General features: G+C 47.0%; 1 protein-coding gene across 1 annotated transcript in view; it reads left to right on the top strand.

Annotated features, from left to right (window-relative positions):
• Positions 1–21,899, top strand: part of ANTXR1 (ANTXR cell adhesion molecule 1) — a 487,726-nt gene that overhangs the window by 293,312 nt on the left and 172,515 nt on the right. Inside the window, exon 14 of the mRNA XM_086943491.1 lies at positions 17,582–17,623. Coding sequence (XP_086799617.1) covers positions 17,582–17,623 — 42 coding nt within the window. The remainder of the gene's footprint in view (positions 1–17,581; positions 17,624–21,899) is intronic.

The following is a 21,899-nucleotide window of genomic DNA, read 5'->3' as shown; positions in this document are numbered from 1 at the left end:
GTAAGGGCAAAGGTGCTCGCTTACAGTGTACACCATGGATCTAGTTTCTTTTGCCTTGTACTCAGAGTGCAGATCGTGTCGACAAGAGGACTTGGAAGGGTCCCGTCGAGCGGGGCTGATCTTTCTTGCTCCGCTGAAAATTTCATACAAACACCCAGCTTCCAGGTTCAATAGCGTGGCCTGGATCTTCTGACGCTTGTGGTAGGCTCTCTTATACCTGTTGGTGTAAGACACGCAATTTAGTCGTCAGTTCGCGCAAATAGTCAAGCAACACAGGATGTTCGATTTCACTAAATCTAGTTGGTCTTGGCACACCCCAAATATTAGCTGGACGACCAAAGACCACTTCATAAAGGCTCAGACCCATTCGCGAATGCACAGTCATTCTTGTGGACAGGAGCGCTAAAGGCAAAGCATCTGGCCACTGTAGACCAGTGCTCGCTTGGATTTTGGCCAATTTCAATTTAAACAAGCTGATTGGGGGTGATTTGCAGCATGGAATTTCTGCCGAATTCCTAATCCCTCACACACTCTCTTCATGACTTGACCCACAAATTCACTCCCATTGTCACTCCAGATAATTCTCGGCATTCCAAATCTCGGGAAAAACTCTTTTATCAAAACTTTCGCTGTGGACAAGGCAGTATTGTCCTTAAGGGGATAAGCTTCAACCCATCTAGAAAAAGAGCAAACAACCACTAACACATATTTCAAGTTGTTGCATCTCTCCATGTGGATAAAATCTAGCTGCAAAGCCTCGAACGGATACGTAGGAGGAGCAAAATGACCAGCTGGTGTTGGAATTCCCTTACCAGGATTGTACATCAGGCACACCATACAGTTCTTAACCAAGTTCTCTGCACATTTTGGAATTGCCGCATTCTGCCAAACTGGAGCCAACAACTTACAAATCCCTTTCACGCTAATATGTGCCATTCCATGAGCCATTGTAACAACCGGAAGCACATACGCGTTAGGCAACAACCATCTTTGATGCTCGGACAAATCAGTCCAACAATCATTCGGATCCAATCTACCCTTGCTTTCTCTCCATTCATTCAACTCTTTCTCTGTAACTTCAGCTTGAATGGATTTCACACTCTCAATCGTATCTTCACACATACTCTTCTCTGGAACCCATCTCGCCGGACTCGCAACATACATTTAACTCATCACATTTCTCGCAGTGTCTTTCGCAACTTCATCCGCAAACGCATTCCCGCGACCAACATCATCCGTAACTTTCTTATGGGCACTGCATTTCATCATCGCTACTTGTAATGGCAAAGTAAGAGATTCAAGAAGTTCATTCACCAACTGTCCATGCTGAATCTTCGACCCATGCGAAGTCAAGAACCCATGTTCACGCCACAAACGTCCAAAGCTGTGACCCACGCCAAAGGCATATTGGCTATCAGTATATACATTCACTTGTTTTCCTTTTGCCAACACACATGCTCTCGTTAATGCAATCAATTCTGCTGCTTGTGCTGAATTATGTGGAATACGTGCAGCTTCAACAATCGTATGCAAAGTCGTAACAGCATATGCCGCAGTCGTATCACCATTCGGCAACTTAAAACACGAACCATCAACCCACAAAGTACCATCACACTCAGGAAGAGGAGTGTCTCTTAAATCTACTCTCCCTTTCGTTTCTTCTTCAGTTCTTAGAAAACAGTCATGCTGTTCTTCACTATTATCTATCTCAACTGAAATTGGCAACAACGTAGCTGGATTCAACGTGTTGCATCGTTTAATGTGCACATGACTCGCTAACAACGTCAACTCGTAACCTGACAACCGAGCACTAGTTAAATGCTGTGTCTTCGTACGGTTCAACAAGGTATCCACTGCATATGGAACCATGACCACTAACGTGTTGTCCATAGCTAAACCAGCAGACTGTCGGATTGAAACAGCCGCTACCGCTGTGGCTCTCAAGCAACTCGGCAACACTCTAGCTAAAGGATCTAAAGTCGACGAAAAGTAAGCACATGGGCGTTGCTTATCGCCAAACTGCTGATTCAAAACTGACAATGCACATCCCTCTCTCTCGTGGACATACAGTGTGAAAGGCTTACTGTAGTCGGGAGTACCCAACACAGGAGCCGAACACAACGCATTGCGTAATTCTGAAAGGCTCTTTTGACATTCGTCAGACCAAGGAATAGGATTTGGAGTATCCTTAACAGTAAGTGCTATCAAAGGCTTTGCTAACAAAGAAATACTAGGAATCCACTGTCTACAGTACAACATAATACCCAAAAACGCACGCACTTCTCTCTGCGTCTTAGGAACACTCATTTTCACAATAGCTTGAATTCTCTCTGGGGTCAGTTTCCTTCCCTCCTTCGATAAGAGGTGACCTAAGTAGGTTACTTCTTGTCGACAATATTGCAACTTGGAGAGAGAACCTTTATGATGACAATCAGACAAGTGGCATAGTAATGACAAAGTGGCTTCCCTGCAAATCTCTTCAGTATTAGCAGCCACTAGCAAATCATCAACGTACTGAATAAGGGTTGCACCATCAGGTAAAACCAACAAATCCAGTTGTGTTTTCAAAGCTTGGCTATAGATCGATGGACTCTCGCAATAGCCTTGAGGAGCGCGCTTAAAGCGGAAACTGCGTCCTCCTAAAGAGAATCCAAAGATATCCCTACTCTCTATGGCAATCGGGATACTAAAAAAAGCATTCTTCAAGTCAATCACCGAAAACCACGTGGCTGTAGCCGGAATCAGAGTCAACAAAGCAGTAATATCAGGCACAACGGGGAATTGTGGAACAACAATTTTGTTCACTTCACGAAGATCAATGACAAACCTATATACAGGAGGCTGTGAAGAATCAGTTCTCTTCAAGACAGGCAAAACAGGAGTATTTCACACATTACCTCTTGTTTCCTCAATGACACCCTTGTCGATCAGATCATAAATGATCGCTAAAAGTACACGCTCAACATCACTCGAGATACGGTATTGTGGGATGCGCGGTAACTTAGCATTCGCTTTCAGCGTCACAACATATGGGGGAATGTCCAGTAAGCCTACATCATTCGGACCAATAGCCCATAATGAATCCGGTAAAGAAGACAATTCAGATGGAAGACCATCTTTCGACAGGTACATCGGAGAGATCACTCTCTCACCCAAGGTAAGATGAATCCTGACGGAGAACAATACTGTGTCTCATACAATCTCTTCAGTAAATCCAAACCCAACAAATTCTCATTACAACCGGTAGTCAATAGAAGGGGTGCTTCGATCTTCGATCTTACACAGTCCAACAGAAAGAGACAATGGAGCAGAAATCGGATTAGTAACGGGGTCGCCAGAAAAACCTACAGAAACATTATCAAAGCCAGACAAAGGTGCGCCAGGGAGTTGAGAGTGCATAATAGAACTCTTCGTAGCACCAGTATCTAGCAGAAAAGGTTCTGACACACCTGATGCAATCACTTCAACATAGGGTCCACTCTGATCTACTGGAACTGAAACAACTCCCTCTCTTTGTCCATGGCTGTCCTAACAGTCATTACCGTTTACTTCGTCACCTTCAACATAGTAATCATCCATATAGTACTGTGCTGTCCTACCAGACGAACCTTGCTGCTGATCAAAAGTATTCATCGAGTTCTGTGGAGGCAAAGGACGTACGTTCTGTCCGCGACCTCTACCTCTAGGCACTTGTTGAGCACCTCGACCTCTAACACTATAAGCACCATTTGTGCGCTGTAACAAAACCGGACAACTATTCTTAAAATGACCCTCTTCTCTGCAATATGCACACTGATTAGGCCCATACGGGAAACGCTGTTGAGAAAACTCGTTTCTCTGCGAGTTTCTGGAATATTGCTGATTCTGCTGATAATCGCGCTGACTATTAGTACGGGGTGGATAAGCTTGCTGTAGAAGAACTTTAGTCTTCAATTCCTTAGTCTTCTTATCCGCTTTCTCTAACTCATCTTTGCGCCTATTTTCATAGTACTGAGCCGTAGCTAAAATCTGTGCGGACGTGGAAACGGCCCAAGCACTCTCGGAATCCTTCAACTTAGTGCACAACTCGGGAAGCACATTCACCACCCTCAGTAGCCATATCCTGACCACTATGATCTACAAAAGTTTCTTCAAACCGCGTGAAGAAATCAGAGACAGTCTCGTCTTTGTTCTGCTTACATGCAGACAACTTGTCCCAATTAACACGCACTTCGGGCATCAAAGTCTTCATGAAATTACTAATCCTACCAGGCAGTTGAGCAATTAGTTCTTCAGGTTTAGCACCTCCTACTTGTCTATCATTTGCAGCAACAAGATTAACCCATGTATCACCCAATTCATTATCATGATCCGTATGTCGAATCACGTTCCAGATAGGCTGTGGAACAACATTACCAAACAACATGTCTATGTCCGCTAAATTCATGACGCACGAACCCACAGTTTGAGTGAGCTCTTTATAATATCCTGCCGGATTTTTACGCGGATCAGGTAAAGTCTGCTTAATCGCTAGAACTTCAACACGCTTCCAAGGAACATGTACCCATACGCAGGCGCAGCTACAATACCCAATGCAGCATCAGCCTGTACTGCTTCCTTCCATACCGGAGGAACCTCACGCATCGGATATTGACGCGATATTCGCCTAACCGACGAATCAGGCTCAAACAATCGCTCGGTAGGGGTATTATTACGAAACAACAACAACGTCGACGCCGCTCTCTCAATGTCGAGAAGAGTCACAATCGTCCCTTTCGCAAACTCGGAACGCACTCGATATAATTCCTCAGGCGCTTTACCCACTTCGTCCATCCACTGTTCATGGAGGAACACACACATCATTTCAAAGACATACCTTTGCTTTGGTGCCTTCCATTGTCGAAAAACATCCATTTTTTTATTTTTTTTATTTTTAAGAATTTGTAAAGCGCAGCTGTCACCATTGCAGGCATCCTGGCGCTAGCAGAACCCAAATAGAGGCAGATCAGCAAAAATTCCGGGGGAAAAAGGCTAGCCAGGGAAAAGCCAGGTTTTCACCTTTTTCCTAAACTGCAGAAGTTCATTGGTGGCCCTGATCTCGATGGAGAGAGAGTTCCAGAGTCTGGCGGCAGTCACCTGGAAGGATCTACCACCAGCTCTGACCTTCCTAAATCTGGGAACGACTACCAGTTTAGTATCAGATGAGCGAAGCTGTCTGGTAGGGGCATACCAAACAAACTTGGATCTTAGAGGGGCTGGGCCGCACCCGTGGAGAGCCCTAAAAACTATACAGAGGGCCTTAAATTGGATCCTCTGTCTAAGAAGAAGCCAGTGTAGTTTTGTCAGGGCAGCAGGTCCATGAGATCTCCTAGGCAGCCCCAAAGCCAATTTAGCCGGCGCAGATTGGACCCTTTGGAGTCTGTCCAATAGATACTCAGGGGACCCAAGCAGGAGGGCGTTACAGTAGTCCAACCTGCTTAGGATGGTACATCTAACCACTTGGGCACGAGCATGGAAGGGTAAAAGGGGCAGAACCTTCCTAAGAGAACGAAGGATGGCAAAACAATAGGCCGATGTTTTCTGTACATGGGTGTCCATACTGAGCCCATGGTTCAACATAACCCCTAGGTTGCGGACAGAGTCCGCAGGCCGTACGATGGAGCCGGATTCCGGGGGCCAGAAATTGTTAGGGAACGGTCGAGGGATCCTCGTTCCAGCGTTGAAAAGCACTTCAGTTTTCCCGGCATTAAACTGAAGCGAGTTTGCCTTTAACCAGCTTGCCGTGTTCCTTAGGCAGTTATGTAGGACCTCCGCAGAGATAGACTCCTCTCCTTCCAAGGAGAGAATCATCTGCGTGTCATCGGCATAATTAATAATTCGAATGCCGAATCCTTTAATAAGCGAGATTAGTGGCCTGAGGTATACATTAAAAAGAATAGGGCTGATGGCAGAGCCCTGAGGCACTCCATGCAAGACCGGGGAAAAGGATGATTGAAAAGGAGGCACTGAAACCGCCTGCTGCCTGTCCTGCAGAAAAGAATGGAACCAACGCAATGCAGAGTCTCTCACTCCTGCCTCAAACAACCGCCTCAGCAAGATCTTATGATTTACTGTGTCAAAGGCGGCAGACATATCGAGCAGGATCAAAAAGGATGCCTGACTTCTGTCTGCACGCCTTTGAAGTTCATCCATAGCGGTGATGAGGGCTGTTTCGGTACCATGGGCAGGCCGAAAGCCGAATTGATCCTCGTCAAGTAGTAGAAGTTGTTCTAAGTGGGTGGAGAGAGTGTTGCTAACCACCCGCTCAACTATCTTGGCGGGGAATGGCAGCAGTGAGATAGGCCGATAGTTTTTTGAGCACTCAGGATCTAAGGGTGTTTTTTTTAGCAGGGTGGAGACTAACGCCCGTTTCCAGTGAGCAGGGACGGTGCCAGTCACCAAGGATTGATTGCAGATAAGATAGAGTGGGGGGAGGGAGGAGCCTAGCTCGCAACCGCGATGGCCGCCTGACTCCTCGGCTCCGCTGACCCTGCTGCCATCCTCCCGGTTTCCGCGCTATCCTGCCTCTTGCTAGAGCTCTGCGCTACGACAGCGGAACCGGGAGGCAAACCCGGTTACGCCGATGTGCTCCTTTCCTAGATCCCGGCAGCAGAAGCCCCGTGACGCCTCCACCCTTCCGGACGCCGAACAGTGCAGCCCGGGTCTTTGTCTTGTGGGGACGGCCGGCCCCGTGCACAGAGACGGCGGCCATTACAAGTCGTGCAGAGCCGGCTGTAGTGCCCTGTCGGCAGCGCCTGCTCCTCTGTACCTGGCACTGCTACTTCTGACCTCGGACACCGCCGCAACCGGAGCTACAAGGTATCTGCTCTTCAGTCCCGAGACGGCTCCTCCGCAACATTGTTTCCCTTGAAGTTGCTGCGAGCGCCATCTTGCTGCCTGCTCTCGGCTCCTGCAGTTATAAGCCCAGGGCTGCTGGTGGGACGCGGGCGTCGGCCCGAGCCACTCCACAACTGTTACGGGATGGAGTTTGCTGCCCCTGTGCCCCTCAATCGCTTACATCATGCCTCGCCCCGGCAGAGTGCAAGAAGGTTCGCCGAGAGCGTGGGTAAACGACCAGTGGGTCTACCTCTCATTCGCCATGCTCGAGTTTTGGAGGGGGTTGAGTCCCTGCCCTTTGAGGCGCCCTTGCATCTTGGTGATATTCTGAGCGCCCTGGACGACCTCAGGTCCGCCATGCGTAATGTTGCCGGTGAATTGGGGGCTCGAGTGGCTGCTACTCTGCCTGATGCCCCCCAGTCTGTTTGCATGCGGGACGCTGCGCCACACCCTATAGCTGCTATCCATGGCTCCCTCACCACCGCCGCCATCGAGCTGCTGCGGTCGCATGACCCAGTCATTGCTGGAGTGCTGGTGGGGACACCCCCGAAGGAACACAAACTATCTGGAGAGTTGGACTGGCTTGGGCGGCGCTGCGGGACGCCACGCCTGAGGACTTCCTCGGGGGCTACTGGCGGACCTCCGTCTCCCACCCTGAAGCGATCATTGCCGTGTGGACTGGCTGCCTCTGATGCACTGCTGCCGTGCTATGGATCATCTGCCACGATCGTGGACCACACTACTGCGTCCGAGATGGACTTTGGTGATTGTTCCCTCACTCAGCTGTGGTCCCTTTGCTCGTTCCCACCTTTCAAGAGGTCTATCGTGCAGCTGGGTTGTACCGTTGCACCGCACCGTAGGGGACAGGGTTGAGGATGCACCCTCCTGGACCAGGACTGTCTCTCTTCTGCTGCTGGGTTGTTGACGGACTGCCGGGGATTTGAATATTGGTATTGTACTGGTCTTGGGGTCGGGGTAGGGGCGGCCAGGGAACGGTATGTTAATTGAGTTGGATATATTTCATTGGCCCTCCTCCGGTCTTATGTGAATTGTATTTCTTTTACTCTTTCCTTTTCTCTTTTCTTTCTTCTTCTCAATTTCTCTTCTCTTACTACATTTCGGGTTTTTGGGGAGATAAAACACTCTGCTAGGGGGGGGGGGGGGGTAGGCCGTAGCCTCTGCATGTGTGTAGGGTGGTGGGGTATATTTTAGTTTCGTGTTTTTTTCTATGGTGCCTTTTGTTCTTATATAATTTCTCCTTTTTCAGGCCCGTGTTAGGCATTGGGGGATGGGTGGTAGCGCGGTGTTAGCTGGGATGTTGCGTCCTCTCTAGGGGTGTGTATAATGTGTGGCCATCCTCTGGCTGGGACTTGCGTGTTGCTAGTCGCACTGATTGGTACGGGTGTCTGTTGTCGAGTCCCACCTACATGGACCTAGTTTTTTCTTTCTTGCTTGTATAAGTACGGAGTAGTATGACCTGATCTTAATTGTTGCGATGAAAACCTTTAAAATTAACCTTCACCGATCTTGAGACATGGTAATACGGTAATTACAGTGTAACCCCTCTAATGCTTGCCTATAAAGAGAGATATTACTATGTCGCCGTAAAGTTGCATTAGTGCTCAACTGTTTTCGTGGCCGGCCGGAAGGTTGTAGGCCCGTATTTGTCCTGATTTGATGCACAATAAAGGTTTTCAAAAAAAAAAAAAAAGATAGAGTGGGGGGAAAAACTCATCTGCAAATTCCTTCCAAATTTTGGGGGGGACTGGGTCCAAAGGAGAGCCGGAAGCAATTCCTCTCGCTATATTGGAGAAATTTTCAAAAGTAAGCGGCAGGAACCTGAGCAATGACTTTTCCAGAGCCAGAGCCGAATCAGGTACTGGGTTAACCGGTGGGACAGGTCCATGTTCAGAGGGAGAGTCACTGTCAAGGGGAATGTCTAGATCTTTAAGAATCAAGTCTATTTTTTCTTTAAAGATTATGGCAAGATTGTCACAAAGATCTTGGGACGGGACAATCACATTCTTGCACGATTCCGGGTTGGTAACGTTGTTTAAGATGTTAAAAATACTCCTAGAATTATTAACGGTATTACAGATCAAAGAGGAGTAGTAATCAGCTTTAGATCTTTTAATGAGATTTTTATAGGCAAGAATCTTAGTTTTCCATATTTCTTTAAAGGATTCATTGTAATCGCGTCTCCATTTTCTCTCTGCTTGTTTACACCCCAGTTTTAAAGTTTTGAGATCGTCGTTGAACCAAGGAGCAGAGTCTCTACCTCTAAAGAACCGGGTTTTTAGAGGAGCACGCAAATCGACGACCAGTGAAATACTGGTGTGAAAGGAATTATAGTTTTCATCCGCCCCTTTGTTCACATCAAAAAGCAACTCCAGATGGAATAGTTCGCAAGAAGAGTGTAATCGTGAGAGAGCTTTCCAATCTCTACATTTAATTTCTCTAGTTGGGGCCGGTGCCTTGTATGGGTCCAATTTCTTATAAAGAAAGAATTTAACTAAAGAGTGGTCTGTCCAGTCCATTGGCAAGGTGTCCCCCATGACCACCAGATCTGGTCCTGCAAAGACCAGGTCCAAAAGGTGGCCAGCTTTGTGGGTGGCTGTGAGAACCAGTTGGGAAAGGCCGCAACTGTCACAAGCTTGAAGAAGGTTCCCAAGAGCTGAGTCAAGTGTACCATTACGCCAAAGATTAAAGTCACCGATGATAAGTAACTTTTGATGGGATACTACGATATTGGTCAGGGTGGTGATTAACGCTTTTTGCTGTAACAGGTTAAACGATCCTGGCGGACGATAGCAGACCAGCCCAGTGACAATTGTCCCAGGGTGAGTAAAAATAGAGAGCCCCAACATCTCAGTGCCCATAATACCCTCAAGATCATACTGGGAGTTATACGTAACCCATCTACGTGCCATTTGATCCAACACTACACGCTCATCTATATCAGGCAACTGACTACGTGATTGTCTATCCTCATGCACTGGAGACATACCCAATTGTCCCAACAAAGGAGTCAGAAAACCAAAAAAAGCAGCAGTCATTCGCTGCCTAGTAGAAGGAGAAGATGGAAGAATAAGAGAAGACGGAACAACAGTAGAAGAATCCAAAGTCGGACCAGAAGGAGTATTACAGATAAGCGTAGGAGTAGCAGACAAAGGGGAAGGCAAAGTTGGCGGCCCCTGAGGAGGCTGCGCCAAAGGAACAGTAGCCAACTGAAGAGGAGCTGGCTGTAGAGGAATTACGGGTGGCACAACAACCGGAGGTTGCACAGCCACAACTGGTGGCGGTGGTGCCGTAGCACTCTGTGCATAAGGGGATGGTGAACTCAAGAGATGTGACATTAAAGGATCTTTCGCAAGATCCTTCTTCTCTTCCTGCTCTTTTAGGCGGTAAAACTGGGTAGCATCTATCTACCGCTAACTTCTTTGCTCTAAGCATCTGTTCGCTTTCTTGCTCTTCCTCATTATCCCTAAACGCAACAGCAGCTTGTTCCATTGACATACCTCGTTCACGCTTATTCCTCTTCGCTAATTTAATTTCTTTCTGTTTGGCTTCTTTGCGCCACATGCGGAAAGAGTCAAACATTGCCGGCCGGGCTTCTTCTTTAACAGTTTTGCTTCAAGATTATCTAAAATCTCACTATCAAAACTACCGTAATGGGGCCACTGTAGGACACCGTCTTTCCTCGTATACTTCACCCAGATCTCATTGTAGCTGATAGGGCCCACACCATGCTTCACGTATAATTCATATGTAGGAGTTCCAATTGGAGGAACCGGACACAAATACTCTAACCGGGAATCCTTAGAACAACCACAACCAAATAACTTTCCAAGTGTGCTAAGACCAGGCATCTTGCTCACTAGTCTAGCTTCAAACAACAAGGGAAATCTAAAAACGATAGTCTCGCGAATACACGAGTCCCTTGGCTTTGGGGCCTGCAGGTACCAAATCAAAGCGATCCACTAAAGGGATATCAAAAACAAACTAAGGACTAGGAGACGCTCCACTCATACTTAACTGAAATGTCGATGGCGTCACCAGAAGACCCGTCAATCGTCTCGCTCTACAAACGTCTAAGGCTCCAAGACAAGGCGACAGTCAGGGCAGCAGTCCTTCGTAGCCATCGGAAAGCGGGGAACCTCGCAGCAAAGACTTTCGGACCACGCCGACATACAGGGGTCGATGAAGTGGTAGGCCTTCCTTCAGAATTTTCATACGAAGCTCCTCACGATCTTCGGGCTTGGATCGGTACCGCTGAAGTCGCCCCATGTTGGGCCCCAACTGAAGGACCGGGTTTTTAGAACCCAGCGGCGTCAGGGAGAACGCACGATGCCTTCGAGGTCCCCTGTCTTGGCAAACAGAGACACGGGACACTTCTTGATGACTTCAAAGACCAGAGTTTATTGGCTGCAACCATGAACAGAGATCTACGAAGCACACACGGGTGGTTCGCTAGAGACTGCACAAATTCAATGAGCGGAGCATGGTCTTTTATACCAAAAATTAAGCCTCAGGCAACATTCAAAATTAGCATCAAGCTCATACAAATCGACCAATGACAGTGTGACAATTTAAAAGCAGCGAATGACGAAAATCCCATTCTCCGTTGTCCAGCCCACCAGAAATGACCAAGCACATTCCAGATTACTTGTCGGATCAGGCCGGACAAACCCATCATAAAAACCCTCAACCCAAATCAATGATTATGTCGTAAAGGAAAGGCAGAAACAGATTGGAAGTGAGATAGAAAGGTGGGAGCAGTGTACCATAAACTCGGGCACGTCCTACTCTTTGATCTTTATCTGAGCAGCTGCTTAACAAGGAACTGGCTCAACGAGGTCAGTCTCGGACAAGGAGTCAGTTCGGCCAGGTCATTCAAAAGTCAGCTAAGGCATACGTGTCTCAAGGACTCGTTCGGCCGCAGTCAGGGCCTATGTGAGGGCAACCATACAAAATGGCTGCCGTACACAAAATGGAACCCGAGGGTTCAAACTAAATCCTTGAATACAGAGTGTTCTCTTAGATCGATTCATGCGAAAACACTCAGACACACTACACTCGTCATTTGCGGTCTGCTGACACCAGAATCGTCTATTTCCGACGAACTAATTTGAACGGGTTCGGAACCACCAAACCAGACCCAAAAACTCACGGAACTACAATTGGTTGGTGTTCCTCCTCCGCTGTAGTATCTGCTTGTAAACAATGGGCAGTGGGCCAACTGTGGGTGGTAAGGAATGATGTCAGTGACCACCCGAAATCCATAAGAGCATGCCTGGGGTCCCCCTGTCGGTGGAATGTGGACTCTGGTCATACTCTCATAATAATGCATATATGACCCCATTCCACGTTTGAAAAATAGCATGAGCAATGCTGATGACTTTGTTAAGCGTTTGCATGAATCACTCTACTTCGCCATTAGCCTGCGGCTGATGTTTCTGACTTGAAAGTATGCCCCGAAATCATGACTGTAAAACAGTGGGCCATAGTCAGTATGTAGTTCTTTCAGCAGCCCATCGGTCACCATCCTTATTTCCAATTTCTGTAGAGTCTCATCAGCTATTTGGAGGTTACAATCTCCACTTCCGGATATTTTGTGTAGTCATCTATTAGAACCATAGTGTAGTGCCCTTCTGGGAGGGAGACAAAAGCAAGGCTTGTGCATTTCCATGGTTACTAGGGGCCATCTTCCGTAATTATCGCGGCTGCTGGATATGGGTTTCACTGACACCTGGCACCACTGGCATAACTGGACCATGGTTTTCACCATTTCTTCTATTAAGGGGAAACATACCTTACACTTAAGTTGATTTTTCAGTTTAACTACCGCTTCTTGTCCTATGTGCGCTAGCTCCACTACTCGTTCGATGAGGCTACCAGGGTCCTGTGTGCCCTGTGTTCTTTGAGTGCCACCCATTTTCTGGTCTGTATGATGGTTAGAGCAAGCTGGAGGCAGTCAATTTTCTCAGTTTGTGCTGATCTTGTCGAGTGGTAAAGGGAGAGGCCAGGACCGTTTCACCACATATCTGACGTATTCTTCGGTGTCCTCTGCTTCCGCTACTTCCGCCGATGTCGCTTCTCTCGGGTGTCGGAGAGGTATAGTGCTGAGTGATTCGACCCTGGCCGGTGCTCCACTATCAGAATTCTCAGAATGAATGATACTACTGCATGACTGAATTGTCCAGATACTTGTTGTATACATAGCCCCTTAGATGCAAGAATTTGCCCGATCCATGATACATAATAAACTGGCACACTTTTTCCAAATATCCGAGGCAATTAAAGTTCACACTGTTTTTATTAGTCCCTTTTAGAACTGTAAATTGTGATATACTATATCGATTATACTATAGATGTTTTAATTTACACTTTCTGCTCGGGGAAATGGCATGGTGACTGTGTCTCTATCGCTTTTTTGTAATTTTCGTTTTTATTTATTTTAATGTTATTGTGCAATTAGCAGTTCTTAATTATTTATATACATAATGATGTATTTAATTTACTGTAAATGTCAAATGTGAATGCATGTGTTTTTAAAACAAACCATATAAAGATATTACTACTACTACTCCACTTGGCAATCATAGCCTTGGAGCTGGAATATCCATTTCTCTATGAGGGGCAGTGGCTTAGAGGATGTGCCTCTTAATAGCAGGCCTGTGGTTACAACAAAAGGATGCCCATAGACGTAGAGGTGAAATTACTGACATGCTCAATGTATAGCCATTGCCTCCTTTTCAGTTTTGGAGTGCCATTGTTCTGTCAGGGAATTGCTGGCTAAGGCAATTGGGGCCAACTCTCTGCAGGGTTACTGTTGCATGAGGACTGCTCCTTTCCCAGTCAGACTGGTGCCCACTGCATGGGTTAATGGCTTTGAAGGGTGAAAGTAAGCCAGCGTTGTATCGGCTGACAGTGCATCTTTTTTTGCCTGAAAAACCTTGGCTTGATCAACACCCCATGTCTACGTAGTTGTGTGGGGTTTTAACAAGCTCCCTTAAGGGTTGAGTCAGGATAGTCAAATCTGGTATGCAGCAACCACAATAATTGACCATGCCCAGGAATCTTTTCAATGCAGAGACATTAGGTGGTGTAGGGACTTCTTTTATACCTGTCACCTTGGGGGGATCAGGAGTAACACCATTAGTGGAGAATGTGTATCTAAAGAAGCTAATCCATGGATTCAGAATTTCGCATTTGTCTCAGTGACGGTGAGCCCTTGCACTCTGATTCTTCTCAGCAACCCTCAGAACCATTTGTGGTGCTCTTGGATAGGGTGGCATACACAAGGATGTAATCTCTGATACTACAATGCTGGATAGCCTGTCTAGAATCTCTTGAATGGCATTCTGAAAAAACCTCTGCGCACTGGAGATACTAAAGTTTAGGAGGCAGTAGGAGAGGAAAAATGGTGATGTGCCTCGACTCTGGGTGCATGGTTGTTGATGGAACCCTGACCGGAGGTCAAACGTGGAGAACCAACTTGCACTACTCAACTTTTTAATGAGGTCGTCAATGGTGGGAGTGAGGTGGCGGTCCCAGAGAATGGAGAGAGATTTTGTAGCCTCATGTCTGCACAGACTGTCTTGGTTTCTTGGTCACGAAGATCAGAGACACCCATGGGGTAGGGCCAGTGACTCTCTTAACGATCTCTGCCTTCTCAAGTTTGTCTCATTTGGCTTCCAGCTTCGGCCATGGGTGGAACGCTATCCTAAACTGGTGCTTAGCCACAGATTGTATGAACTTCTCGATGTGTAGCTTCACTACTTTGTTCTTCATGTAGTCTGTCCCTTCAAACAGGCTCGGGAACTCGGCCAGGATATGGACTGTGTATCTCAAATGCTCATTTGACCAGTTTGAGGGCATCCGCTGTGCTGCTGGTCAGGAGCATGCCCTGGCTCCTTTAGAAATATATACAGTGGTGTCTCCCCAAACGGTGCCATGTGAGATCTGGACTTTGAAACTTCCTAGCATGGGCAGAGGTCTGCTCTGTCCCTACGCCAACACATGGATCTTGGTCTGATTCAGTGGAGGTGGAGTGGGCAGAGAGTTGTATAGGTCTGTCGACATGATGTTGGTGGAGGTGCATGTGTCTATAGTTGGTGTCCTGGGGTCAGTTATTTTCAGACAACACAGAGCTTCGTCTGCAAGTGCCGGTGGTGTCACCAAGGCCAATGTAAAGTCCTGGTAGTAGGACCCCTTCAACCACTCAGGCCACAGTGGCACTGCAAATAACGAGACCAACACACCTTGTACTTTCGATACATGGCGCTGAACTGGCCACGCCCACTTTTTTATATGCTCCCCACGTCACTCGCAGGCTAAACCAAATGCACCCGGAGGGCAGGGTGATCATAGGCACTACCCAGGTAATTGACCCCGCTACCCAGTGACGTGTCCTTGTGCACAAGGAACATTACAGTGTCTAAATATACTAAACATTCTAGTGGTATTCACATATTTTGTCTATACAACATACAATATGCAAGTAGTGCAGTGTTTACAGTTTGTGCATCACTGAACTAAATACACAAAACACATAATTCAGCGTTTGCAGAGTGCGCCTACGGCTGCATGGTATAGTACAAATAGTATTAAAAAAATAACTTTCGGGGGAGGAGCCAGGCCGGCGACCGCGATGGCCGCTCAGGCGCCCGGCTCCGTAGACCTCTCCGCCCCGCAATGATATCCAGACCGAGATCCTGTGATTGCACCGCAGATTCGGAAAGATGAATGGTTGTGCTCACCGGCCGTGTGCCTCCGGACTCTCTACCTGCTGCACTGCCGGAGATATGCCCCGTCTTTGATCGCGGCCTGAGATGGTGCCGGAGCCGGGGCTTTGTGTGAGGCGCTGAGCCTATCGCCGACGCAAAATTGCGGCCACCAGCTGCGAGGCCATATCGATCACCTAGAGCGGGAGATAAACTTGCAGAGCTCCGTCGGCAGCAACTGACCCTCGCTATTGATGCCACTGAAGAGGGCCTAGAACATCGTCTTCTTGACTGTTGTTTGTGACTCGCTCCTGATCCTGCACGGGGCTGGATACGTACCGAGCTGCAGCTCTGGTCAGCAATACCCTGCCTCAGGTCTTCCAGGGTGATCGTGGTCTCGGGTCAGGGAGATACGCTGGAATTGGGGCGTATTGCGACAAGATGGAGCTTGGTGATCTGGTTTTGGCCCTTGGCGCCCTTCGAGGTGCCCTGAATTATGATGCACGGAATCTGGGGGACAAGCTGGACGCCATTATTGCCACCCTCAAGAAGGAGACGCCAGTCGTACCTTGGGTGAATGAAACCCTGCCCGATCTCGCATCAGTGGGATGTGCTCCTGACACCCTGTTAACAAGCGAGGCTCAGAGTGACAAGACCACTACAACTCCTGGCCGGCCAACGGAAGGTACGCACGAAGCGGGGAACAGTGGATTTGTACTGCCGGAAGGGCCGGAAAATCACGCAGCGCCCCTGGATGAGCTGGCAGGGCTCCGACAGTCGACTCAGACAGTGATTCTTCCCCACTTGCTAAGGACCCCATGCTCAGGTCTGTCACGTTCTTTGGCGCACGTATTGGGGCGGACTGATCCCCGCAATGACTCTTTTTTAAATGGCCGGCTGTTCTTGCTGCTTGGGGTGCCTGAGCCCTCCGACACGATCTTCTCTGCGGCTGATCGGCTGATGAGCGTGAGTGAGCTCGATAGGGTGGGCCAAGGTTAGGGGTGGTGCCGTTGTACTGGGACTGCTACCTGGCTGACGGTGGAAAGGAGACTCGGAAACGTCCTGTGACTAAGTAGCTTTGCGGGCGCAACAACGTATCTTATTCCCCTTTGTGGACTGACTGCATTCGATTTCGTATTGTTTACTGTATTGAGGGTTTAGCGCGGGGCGGAGTAGGGCCGGGGGCTGGCCTGGAGGTCCCCCTCCACTTTACTGGTATCTATTTCTTTACCTTTCTTGTAGATTAGTTCTGTTAGTGGGTTTTCAAGAGCGACAGGCACACTGTTAGGGGGGGTAGGCTGTAGCATCTACAGGAGTGCAGGGTGGGGGGTTGGGGGGATGGGCTTTTGTTAGTTTTGTCCTTTTATTATTTCTATGGCCCTTTTTCTTTTTCTTTTTCTCTCTTTCTTTTCTGGGATCTGGGTAGGGTATTTCCATACTTCCTGTTAGCTTGCTCAACTGGGGAGGATAATAATACGATGTTCATAGGCGTGCCGTAGGAAAGTTTTAACGGTGCTACGAGTATTGTTTCTTATTGATTATCCTGTTTCATGTGCACCGGCACCGAAGATTTAAATCATAGTGATCCTAAGTGTGAATATCCTGTGATAATGTTATTCCTTATTTTCTTACTGATTGATTCTACTGAACCGGATCCTGTTTTGTCTTTACGTCTTATAAAAAAATTTAAAAACCTTCCTTGATCCTGATATATGTATGTTATGCCTAGTGCTACTGTAATCAGCTTTGACGCGGGGCCTGCGGGTGGCGGACTACTGCTTTTCGCTTGATGCTTTACTATGTTGACTTAACCGTACTAGCGGCCAGCCATGCTGGTTGTAGGCCAATACCTGTATCTGATTAATGCAACAATAAAGGTTTACCAAAGACGTTAAAAAAAATTTAAAAAAATAACTTTCAATTGTCATGTTTTTCTGTCCAGCAGTGAAAATAATTGACTGTTTTGAAGATTAAACTTATGACTGTTTAATTTTTTCTAGGTGATCAAACCACCGCCGCCACCGCCCGAAGAGGAGAGTGAGGTAAGAACATGCACCTCAGGTCACTTCTAGGCTGCTCTCTCTGGCCTTCCAACATCCTCTCACTGACTAGGGGCCAATTTGTACAATTAAGCTATGTTTCTATGTTATCGTTGTACTGTTATCGAGTAATGACCTGCAGAATGTGGTTTAATGGCACGGACACAGCACTCTAAATATATTACTGTATAATTTCCACAAGTTTACATTTCTGACTTTGTGATACACAACCCGTGCAGATGTAGGGCTATGCAGTTGTTGATTGTCACCTGTGTGCAGAGATATCATAGTCCTAAGTGGTATCCAACATGAACACATGGATTCATTTTATTTGTTTTTTTGCGTAGCGTTTAGGACAACAACGGCCACTCAGTGCGCTAGAAGGTTGGTATACATAGAGAGGCAAGGGGATTCTTCTAGAATAAGCATGATTGGATGCTCTCTGTATTGGTTGAAGACTGGCAAAGCAATTTGCTAAACTGCATTCCAAATGATTGTGATACAGAGGAGGTTTCAGTACTTTCTGGAATGTCACCAGGTATGCTTCAAGGTAGTTTATGGTATGTTATGAATATTTATATAGCATTTACTATCCCTGACGAGGCACTGAAGCACTTTGTGGATGGAAAGCCTACTACTCCATTGGAGTCCAGTGTTAGGGATTTAGGGCCTAAATTCGAGTGTCTCAGAGAGGGTACTCTGTTGCAAATGCAACAGAGTACTCTGGCCACTAAACCCTCGGCCCATCCACCTCATTTAGATATGGATGGACCTTAAGAACTCCATTGATGGAATACTTCCTCCAACAGCTCGATGGATTAAGGGCAATTAGTGTGGAAGAAGAGCAATATGCCATCCGCCATGCTTTAGGTTGTACAGTGAAAATGCTCGCAGGGTGTGGGGGTCATTTGTTTTTTGTTTTCAAAAGCAAACTGTCACTTTTGAAGTTTGTTTTTGAAAAACTAAAAACTTTTGAAATGTTTGACATACATTCATTGTGGCTGATGGTACTGTCAGTCAAACGTATCCTACATTGACAGGAACCACCATGTTTGCAGTTCCTGTCAATGTACAGAGGGATATCCATGGGGCTGGTGGGTGCAGGTACCTCAGGATGATGGAGGTAATGTCCTTTGCTATCCCTCTGACCACCAAACTCTAAATCTACTCATTAGTCATGCATAAGGGTTGCAGGTTTTGATACTGTCTTCAAGCTGTGTTATGCAAATATATTGTGCAATTTCTTATATATGGAGGTTGAATCTGTGCATTTGGAGTTAGAGAGCTTCTTCACACCACTAGGAGTGATGAGGTGGTAATAGAGAGTTCAAAATAGAAAGTCCTTGCATGTGTATCACATTGGATATATGGCGAGTCTGGTTACTGGTGGAAGCTGCCCTTCGTTGCCTGGCTGGCAAGTAGTGTACCATCAACTTGAACAGTTTGTGGGACATCTGGCCATAGAAGGCCTTATGGCTTTGAATTTACCTGCTTGCTTTGATGAGACAGCAGGTCTCAGTAGATAAACTGGCCATGGTTCCAGAGGTGGATGTGATGACAGTGCTATTAGCAAGTGTTAAGACTATGTGATATCAAAATAAGTGCACAGCTACATAATATATGATACCCACAAGGGAATAGGTGATATGTATATCCACAAATGTAAGGCAATTTGAAATATGATAGTCACAAGTGTAGGGTTGCGTCATAATCAATATACTCAAATGGAGAGCTTGGTGACACGTGATCTACATCTAATTGCTTAATATTTTTATAAACAATATTTTTAACACAATATTTATGTCTAATACTAAAGCACTTGCTCGTCCTATGCTTAAAGACTATGCTCTAAAATGGTAAAAGGCTTTGTCATTCAGTAGCCATGTTTAGTAGAAACAAGTATTTGGGATCAGGCATTATAGCAATCTCAACAGTCATATTCTGGAACATAACTTATTTAGGGGAATATTTATCATTATTTCATGCAATGTAGCAAGATACTTTGGTGCGCTGCATGAAAGAGAGAGGGCAGGAATGCACCATCTGTATTAAAATATGGCACACTCCTACTCTCTGCTTGCGCTGGCGCACAAACTGCTGCCCAGCGCCAATTCAGGCACCCTTGTACCATGGTGCAAGGCTGCCTGCGTTGCAGACAGGATTGTTTACCATCCTCTGAGACGTTTTCCTCTTTCTACATGTAATGCAGAATGCAAGGTGGCCTTGTGTGTCTTGTTAAATATAATTCTAGATGTTGCGTCGCTCTTGCGTTATCTTGCATAGCGCAAGTGCAACTCAAAACTTTGATAAATGTTCCCTTTAGTATTTTGAATGGGTAGTGGTTGGTGGTGGACAAATAAAGTTGGAAGGGAGATAGATAGTCTGATGGATGGTGAAAAAGTTATGGAGTGAAAAGAGCAAAGTCCTGCTCTGTCAGTTGTAACAATGGGTAGATAATTGGTCCAGTACGAAGGACTTAATTAAAGTATAAAATACCAACAAGTACCTCAATGAGTAGGAAAGAGATAAGTAGAATCACACCAGCCTCACCTGTGAAGTGGGAGTTGTTGGGACATATCAGTGCCTCCTAGAGGTCAATCCCTGGCCCTACTTTCCTTCCTTTGTGAGAATGCAATGCAACTGACTTTATCCGTGCCCTCCTAACAAAAAACTGAGCTTAATAAGTGACTTTCTGAGCCTCACTCCTGTCGCTCAGGTAGTCTTAACTGTGAAATGCGACTGACTCTAGCTGAATCCTACCATCCTTTCAGAGGGTCCAGACTGTCGGGAAGCTTCCTGGTGCTCCTGTGGACCAGTCTGTCTCTGGACATGGACTCTACCTATTGCCTTGAGAAGATGCTTTAGTGGTTTGAGTAAATTTCGCCTCTTGGTGAATCAATCTGGGGAAGAGGATTCCAAATTCAGCCCTGCGAAATCTGCCGTAGCCCAAATCGTAAGAGACTGTGACAAGAATGGAGTCATGATTGGGTAGTAGCAGCATATCCTGACCATTCTGAGCAGCCTGCCATCAGAATGGTCGGTCCAGCGCTCCTTGCGAGTAGACATTGACAGCTGTTGCCAAGATGAGGCAATCTGACTGTATCATGGAAAACACACACTTCTCGATGCAACTGCAACCCCTCCACCCCACTAGTTCTGGAAAACAAGTTTGTTCCTGGACATATGTCCTGGAACGAACATAATTGTTTCAAGGTCTTTGCCTGGAATGCCAGCCTGGGGCTCGAATGACAGAGGAGGGAAGTGGATTAGCATGCGGCGTGCGAAGGAGGGTGCGTAATGTTCTCTTCCGCCAGTGCATGCGAACTGGTGATTTTATAGAGGACACCGTCTTCCCCTTTCCCCATCCGCAGTCAGAGTCCGGAAAGATAGTCAGACCAGGCCCAGCTGGAATCATTTCAACCCAAGTGGTGAACTACACCCCTCCTATGGCAGAACTTCCTGGAGTCCTAAAAGAAATGAAGCTCTCTAACACTATACCAAGTAAAATCTCACTGCAACGCCCAGGGCCCGCTTTAGCCCTGGTGGCGCGCAGTGTGACAATGTTTGTTGGCACCACCCCATCTGTGGTGGTGGTGACCACCTCCATCACGGGTTCCCTCACCACCACCTTTTAACAGTGCTCCTGAAGTCTCCATTATGACTCTCGTTCAGATGCAGTCAATTAGTTATATAGCGCCACTTATACCAGTGTATAGTATCAGAGCACTTTGCATCACACACACTTTACACAGAGACAATCATATGTGTGTAAATCAGTGTATAGGAAATGTTACATATGCCAGAGGAATACAAGGTGTGGTAATGATATGTCATCTATACTGGAAGGTAGTATAGTTTGAGAGTGTTGGTCTGGAGAAGCACAAACTCAGAATTGAAAACGGGACACCTTAGTTGGGGGTTCTCTTTATAAACCCCTCCCATGATCGTGACGGAACCGTTCCGTCACGAGCCTCAGGTGGGCTGTGCTGGTGACGGAACGGTTCCGTCACGGCCCTCTTGCCGCACCTGCGCAGCGCGAATTCCGCGCCTGCGCTAACGTTCTGTAGCGTGGGCGGGGCCGTGACGGAACCGTTCCGTCACAATCACAGCTCACCTGCGTGCCGTGACGGAGCGGTTCCGTCACGAGCACGGGACCGCCGCGTGTCCCCCCCACCCCCTTAGCACTGCGGCGGAATAGCCGCCGCAGTGAAAGGGTTAATAAGAATTCATTTCTACCCAAATTAACCCATTTTCCAACATTAATCTATGCTGTAATCTA

This window comes from Lissotriton vulgaris, chromosome 11 (assembly GCF_964263255.1).
Source record: "Lissotriton vulgaris chromosome 11, aLisVul1.2, whole genome shotgun sequence".
In the NCBI taxonomy this organism is placed as follows: Eukaryota; Metazoa; Chordata; class Amphibia; order Caudata; family Salamandridae; genus Lissotriton; species Lissotriton vulgaris.
Note: the sequence above shows the minus strand (reverse complement) of the source record. Positions and strands in the feature narration are given on the sequence as shown.